Source organism: Taudactylus pleione, unplaced genomic scaffold (genome assembly GCF_031769625.1).
Source record: "Taudactylus pleione unplaced genomic scaffold, aTauple2 ptg000967l, whole genome shotgun sequence".
NCBI classification, from domain to species: domain Eukaryota; kingdom Metazoa; phylum Chordata; class Amphibia; order Anura; family Myobatrachidae; genus Taudactylus; species Taudactylus pleione.
In genome coordinates, this window is record NW_028285368.1 from 10,240,524 (window position 1) to 10,248,420 (window position 7,897).

Genomic DNA, 7,897 nt, shown 5'->3' on the forward strand with positions numbered 1-7,897 from the left:
AGAGTAGTTCGCACATGCGCAGAACAAAGCGTGCGCATCGCGTTCGCAAACCATCGGGCCGCTTGCGAGCGCACAGCGCTAGCGAGCGGGTCTGAATGAGGTCCATATACCATAGTAGAGCCCTTGGAGAGGGGGGGACCCTTGTATTGGGGGGGGGTCTCCACCTCCTCAGGTATCTCCGGCTTGGACTGACTAGTGTGGGATGATGTATGCTTTGGCTGGGGGACTCCGTGAAGTCCGCGCTAGTAAGAGCCTGGTGCTTGTGATGGCTAATATGGGGAACCCCTACTCAATATGTCCCCCGTATTTCCACAATCAGGACCAGCTCGCAGAGCATGGTGCTGGTTGATGAAAATACGGGAGACCACTACGTCTTTTTTCGCCCATATTCACACAACAGGCTCACAAAGCCCAGTACTGGTTGTGCTTTGGGAGGGATTGGCGGCACATAATTTTTTTCGGTTTCCTTTTTAACACTTATTCCAGTGGTTCCCAAACTGTGCATTGCAGCACCCTGGTGTGCCTCGGGACACTAGCAGGGGTGCCTCAGGTTGGTGGTCCAGCACCAAATCAAATTATTTATGGTCAATGTAAAGTAAATATATGGACAAACAGAAATGCAAACCTGTTCACCACCACAAAACTGAACCTAAGGATGACAGGTAAGCACAATTTACTTCACTTTACTACTTCACTAAATTTTTTTCAGAATTTCTCAATAACAAACTTTTGGCTTAGGGTTGCCATATAAACAATGCAGATGCACTAGTGCGCCATGATTCAATAAAGTTTGGGAACCACTGACTTATTCCCTTCTAATACACAGAAGCCTGCACAGATCTCACTGATCTCTGCAGGCTTCTGCTAAACTTGCACCTTGTAATGAAAATTGCATTACAAGTTACAGGTTCTCATCTACAAAAACTTTTCTTTGACACTTGCATACTACAATTCGCAAGCTATTACATAGTACGACGTTAAAAACAAACTCGCATCAAACTCACTGCAAAATGATGCGAGCACATAGTTGCACATAAACTCGGGCTCTATTAATTTCCCCACCTGGTATGGGGCTGGTGATGTTGACTACTGTCTTACCAAATGTAGGGATCTAAGGCAAACAGGCAACAAGAATTCTGCATTTTAAATATACATATTTCTGTGCATGCGACTGAGTAGCCCATACTCCTGATTTCTGTCCCTAACTTTCTAATTGCAATAAAATTAACCATTGCTTTTAAATTGTACTACTGTACATATGCTTATAGTAAATACAAATCCCTTGAATTCATCTTAATTTAGAGATATTAAATGTTGTCTTTTCAGCATTTTACTGACATCACTGCCTTGCATCAGCTGAGCAGATCAACCGCCTCACCAAGACCTGCTGACAGTCACACCCCAACTAGTATGGGGCATTGCTGCAGCTCTGATAATGTACAAAGTTCCTTTGTTGGTATTCACAATCCATGTATCAGTAGCAATATTTTACATCAGACTGAATCAATATCACAGTGCAGTGACTTTGTGCTGGAAACAACAAAGGCAACTGTTTGTGATGACATGCCAAACTCCTTCCTATTTCAACAAACAGACGACTTTCAGCAAAATGCATATGATTTTCAGAAACATGGCAAGAAAAATATTACTGAAAACATGAAAAACATGTTCCAACTACAGCTAACCTCAACCCTTGGAACAGAGCGTTACATTAGGGCCACTGCACCAGCACCTGAGCCATCAAATAGCTTTGGTGACATCTGCAGCACAGAGTCAACATTTGTGGGCTTTTCTAACAACCAAAAGGTGGCAACATGGTCAGAAAATGTTTTTGAACAACATATCCATCAGTCTCCAGTTCTAAAAAAGATCCTGGTCAATAGTCCACGTTCTGGTGGAAAGGCTAGTTTTCTTCAGAGAGTCTTTCATCATCCCCATCATGAGTACAATACCATTGAGAACAAGCCCAGCTTTTCCATCAATAGTAAGCACTTCTTTGCAGATTTAGTAATGCAACAAAATACTACAAATCTGCCATATTGTACAACCGAATTAGAGAATGTTATTTGTGCCAGCCAGCCATTACCTACAGAGAAACAGAGGGACCCTTTGATACAAGGAGAAGGGACATTTCACAATCACCTTTTTTCCACCAACAGTGAATCAGATTATTTTCATTTCTCCCAAATGGGATTTGTTGGAAAGAGAAGATTTATGATAAATAGTCTTGTAACAAAAGATGGAACGTTATCAGGTAAAGTGTTTTTGCAAGAACAGTAGCAGTTTATAAGAAGAAAAGCAAGTAGAACCTAATAAACCAAATGCACATGTAATTATATTCACATCTGTTGTGTTTCAAGTGTCATACTCTTGTGTACTGGAAGCAAAGTTGGTATAGGGTAGTGCAGCACGAGTACGATGGACACTCTCCTGTATGAGTGTCTGAACACCTAAAGTTCCACGTTACCCATAATAATGAAAGTCTAGAGCTTTATGAAACCAAGATAGTAGATACCTTTATCAGGTGATAATGTAACATGAAGAACAACCTACCCAAATGTTATATGTCCCCATAAACCCCATTCTACTTATATAACTACAAGGCTGCGCATAACCACCCAGCCATCAGCTCCATGGACAGTCCCTCAATGTATACAATTTATTCTCATACCTTGCCAGGGTTATCAATACAGGTAGGATTGAATAACATGGAATATTCAGTGTCTTATGTTTGATATTGCATCTAGCTCCCAGTTTAAAATGCTAAGGTTAATGGACAATTGTCAGTTAAAGTTTAACTGTCCGGGTCTTGGCAATTGCTCTGTCATATACAAATTCCATTTAAGTTGTGCTTGATGCAAAATTAAACCTTACACACAATTACAGTAAAGGATTAATAATATATAGATCGATGGACATTCATAAAACTGGTGCTAAAGGTAGTGTTGCCTAAAGCAGCCAATGAGATTCTGGCATTTTTCCAGTGTAAGTTTAGGAATAGAATCTGCTATGGAGAACTCCACCTTTTACTTTGCACCTGTTTTACTTCATATCGCCAGTGTGTCTAGTTGATTTATTCAAGAGGTAGTGTTGGGACACGTGAGCGGGACAGGTGAAACAAAACACAGCACAGTTATCTGGTATCTAACCACTTAGTAGTACATACATATAATATGCTATCAACCATGTATCTATGGACCCACCCTCTAATGGGAAATATTTGTACATAAAACTCATTCAGTTAAACTATATAAATCAAAGCAGACTAAATATGAACTCTTCCTTTTTCTTTGTTACTTGCAGAAAAAACATGTTCTCAGCCAGGCCAACGGAAAAGGCAAAAGCTGACATATGAGAAAGTTCCAGGTCGGTGTGATGGTCAAACTCGCCTCAAGTTCTTCTGACATGTTTATTTCCTCTTAAGGGATTCAGGCAGCCATTTGTGCAGAATACTCTGTTGTTTTAAAAACATTATTTGTAAGATTATCTGGTTGTAAAACAAAGTTTTAAATAAAAGTGTTAGGCTTCTTATATACACAGATGAAGAAGTAGAAATGCAGATAATAGTGTTGCATGAGGACATTGGGGAAGGAGAAATACTATGCTGCCAGCAGAAGCAATGCCGATATCTCAGAGCAAGATAGAAACTGTAAGCAGTGTGTATCTCTGTGTCTTTCCTTGCTGGAAGGTTTTGTAAATTGTAATTAAAACATTTTGAAAGGATACCTGCAAAGAGTATTAATGCAAGCTTCTTCAACATTCTCCCAAGATTGGGATACAATCCAACAAGTACTTTTATGTGGGCATCATATGCTGTCTCTTTTACGTGTGGAGTTAAGGGAGTCTTGTTACATGATCTAAGGGTAAATTTACGAAGATGGGAGTTCTATTAAGAAGTGATGTTGCCCATAGCAACCAATCAGATTCGACTTTTCATTTATCTAGCACCTTCTGCAAGATAATACCTGGAATCTGATTGGTTGCTATGGGCAACATCACTTCTTAATAGAACTCCCATCTTAGTAAATTTACCCCCTAGTCTACTTCAAGATAATGTATTTATTTATTTCACATTTTATTTCTTTTTTGCTAAATCCAGTTATTAGCTGTGTAGGCAGTTTTTTACTTCAAGATAAAAAGAGTTGTAGCAAGTGTCACCAGTACATCTAATACTGGGTTTTCACGTGTTTGCACAGGTTTTAAGATATCTGCTGCTCTGGAGCCCTGAATGCTATCACAAGCTGTGCACTTGGGGTGGTCCCCTGTGTTCAGGTTTGCAACAAATGTAACCTGGGGGCTCATTCTGAGTCACTCAGATCTCTCTTCACGAATTCAAGCAGCGAGATTTTGCATATATCGCATGCGCAGAATCAAATTTATGCATTGTTGTGTGGGAGTGTCATCAGAGTGTACAGAAAAGGGAACCTGGTTTCTGAAGGATTTTTTGCACCTATCATGGGGCTGGTGCAAGTGCAGATACTAAATGATGTAGGTTGCAGCAATATGTGCAGCACTGGTTTTACACTTGCACACGTACAATCCCCCCTGCATTGAATGGTTACTCGCATTAGCATAAAGTAGTAAATCTGGTTTCCATGGGTATCCATATGTTAGCCACTCTAATGTGGTGATGCCTGTCTCTTCAGTGATGGATCAGCGAGTGTAGTTATAGTCTATTGAGTAATCCTATTACTTTATACCACCATTTAGCAGGCATCAGTGCACACACAAGCGTATTACCCCTAATAAATAGCCTCCACTCTGCACTGCTCTACCCAGTTCTGGCAAATGCAGTGTTGTGATATGGATCTTCCATGAACGGAAACAGCAGGTCAGAGAGTAAAGGTTCTTTATCGAGTGTAATTCACCAATATATGTAGCAATGCCAGCCTATTGGAAGAAAAATGTTCAAGTAAATTGATCAGCTAAAATACAAATAAAATAAAATAGCTTTTCACTTTATAGTCACTGCTACTTCTAATACTCTATCTCCCAGGTACTCTGCTCCTTATTATACCCCAAGTCTTTCTTTTGCTTTATTACAAAATCAAACATTTGGATCCCCCTTATAAATACTGTATTTTTGTACTAGATTGAAAGGGTTATATATAAAATCAGTAAGCCCAGCACAATCACAACATATATCTTCAAAATGATAGACTGGCCTGGCATAATTTAAACAGAGTGTGGTTTATGAAACTGAAAAGGTTGGTGTGCATACATTAGATGCTGTGTCAGTGGTCAAAGCATAGATTCTGTTACAGAGTGCTATTTACACGAAGCCTTCTCTTCCCAGTATTATATGACCCCTGCAATACACCATTTATAAAAGGAGAATAGGTCAAGGGAACAGTGTAGGACCTGATATTAGGACCCAGGCATAGTTGTCAACATGTTGGCATGACACAGGACTGATGGTAGCGCTCACCTTTCCTTCTCCGGACAAGCGTTTTTACAGATGCACTAAACAATCTAAAAGGTAATTCATCAGAGAAAATAACTATACCTCAGTCCTCAGCAGTCCAATCCCTGTACCTTTTGCAGAATATCAGTCTGTCGCTGAGGTTTTTCCTGGAGAGAAGTGGCTTCTTTGCTGCCCTTCTTGACAACAGGTCATCGTCCAAAAGTCTTTGTCCTTTTCATGCCAACAGTAAAGCATCCTGAGACCATTCATGTGTGGGGTTGCTTCTCAGCCAAGGGAATAGGCTCACTCACAATTTTGCCTAAGAACACAGGCATGAATAAAGAATGTCACCAAAACATCCTTCAAGAGCAACTTCTCCCAACCATCCAAGAACAGTTTGGTGAAGAACAATGCCTTTTCCAGCATGATGGAGCACCTTGCCATAAGGCAAAAGTGATAACTAAGTGGCTCGGGGAACAAAAAATTTAAATTTTAGGTCCATGGTCAGGAAACTCCCCAGACCTTAATCCCATTGAGAACTTGTGGTTAATCCTCAAGAGGCAGGTGGACAATCAAAAACCCACAAATTCTGACAAACTCCAAGCATTGATTAGGCAAGAATTAGTGGCCATCAGTCAGAATGTGGCCCAGAAGTTGCTTGACAGCATGCCAGGGCGAATTGCAGAGGTCTTGAAAAAGAAGGGTCAACACTGCAAATATTGACTCTTTGCATAAACTTAATGTAATTGTCAATAAAAGCCTTTGACACTTATGAAATTCTTGTAATTTGACTTCAGTATACCATAGTAACATCTAACAAAAAGGGTCTAAAAACACTGAAGCAGCAAACTTTGTGAAAACCAATACTTGTGTAATTCTCAAAACTTTTGACCATGGCTGTATACTAATAGTAATTACATTGTTGTGAGCTTGGCATCAAGTTTGATTATGCAGCCTATTTAAGTTCACTCTGCAACCATGCTGGTGCCAGAGTATAAGGCCTTTTCTGTGCTCAAGCATTACCTTGCTATTAGCTTTCTGACAGACTTACAGTGTACCTAATTCAGCCTGTTTAACTGTTCTGAAAAACTCTGTCTTTCTCTCCATCGTGAAACTGTGCCTGTGACCCTGAGCTTTGCTGCTTGACCATTCTTCAGAGACCTTGGTAAGGACAGTTTCTGTGGAGCAATTACAATTGGGGCAGCTTGATGGGACAATGGATATCATTGTTGTCTCACAGCACTGGGGTCATGAGTTCAATTCCAACCAGGGCACTAGCTTTCTGAAATTTGTATATTCTCTCCGTGTTGTGTGGGTTTTCTCTGTGCACTCCAGTTTTCTCTCACAATCCAAAGAAATACAACTAGGGTAATTGGCTTCTGTGGTAGGTAGTTTAGACTGTAAGCACCGATGAGGCTGAGACTGATGTGAATGACAAATATTCTCTGTAAATTGTTGCATAATTTGTTACAGCTATATAAAAAGCTGCAAATTAATAAATGCAACCCTGTTAAAGTAGCTTGATAGATTATGTAATGCAGTATTTCCCAACCTCAGTCCTCAAGGCACACTAACAGTCCAAGTTTTAGTGCTATCCATGCTTGAGCATATGGCTACATCAAAATAACTGCAGTACTAATTAATATACTTGTGTTCAAGTATGGCTATCCTTAAAACCTGGACTGTTAGTGTGCCTTGAGGACAGTGGTTGGGAACCTCTGATGTTATGTATGGGTATTCGACATGATGCCCTCCAGCTGCTGTGGCACAGTTTTGCTATTAGGGCAAAACTGACAGGACATGCTGGGATGCGTAGTTTCACTACAGCCGGAGGGCCTCATATTGAATACCCCTGATGTTATCCCTTGATACAATATTGTGCAAGCTGCATAATATATATCATTTATATAGCAACATTCTGATACATGGTCATTATGTAGTCTATAATGTTTTTAATTTTAATATTTGTTGTATTGAAACTCGACCTTGTTAGAGAAATATTAAAAACACAATACGTAATTTAATTAGCAGTTAATAATACAAGAGAATCATGTGGGCATACTCTATATGTTGTGACAGCCCACTCTACAGATGACAATTCTTGTTATAACTACAAAACAGAGTATATGTGTAACTCCAAATTTTAGACTGACAATACTTTAAGAATCCAAAACCCTGACAAAACCCTGATAGTATGGTGCCACCAACATGTGAGTTATAACCTGGAACAAACTAACTTTAAATGAATAAAGTAATACATTTTAATTTGTCCCTTAGGACTACTAGTAAAATCTGCCTGCCTGCGAGGATTATACGATTGAGCTATTTTCAGTGGAATAAATGAATTTGGAGGTTTTCTGGCCTAAAATGGGCATTTGAAAGCAGGTTACACATTGCCTAACACACTGGTTTGATCATTTAAAGTATTTATTTGAAAATATATTGTGATGTATAGTAATATTCTAAATTGAACAAGAAATTGAGAATTCCAAA

The 7,897-nt window shown here is 39.5% G+C and overlaps 1 protein-coding gene across 1 annotated transcript in view; it reads left to right on the forward strand.

Annotated features, from left to right (window-relative positions):
- The window catches only part of SHOC1 (shortage in chiasmata 1), a 420,839-nt gene extending 417,435 nt beyond the window's left edge, over positions 1 to 3,404 (forward strand). Inside the window, exons 26-27 of the mRNA XM_088460117.1 lie at positions 1,327 to 2,254; positions 3,304 to 3,404. Coding sequence (XP_088316243.1) covers positions 1,327 to 2,254; positions 3,304 to 3,404 — 1,029 coding nt within the window. The remainder of the gene's footprint in view (positions 1 to 1,326; positions 2,255 to 3,303) is intronic.
- Positions 3,405 to 7,897: the final 4,493 nt, after the last annotated feature.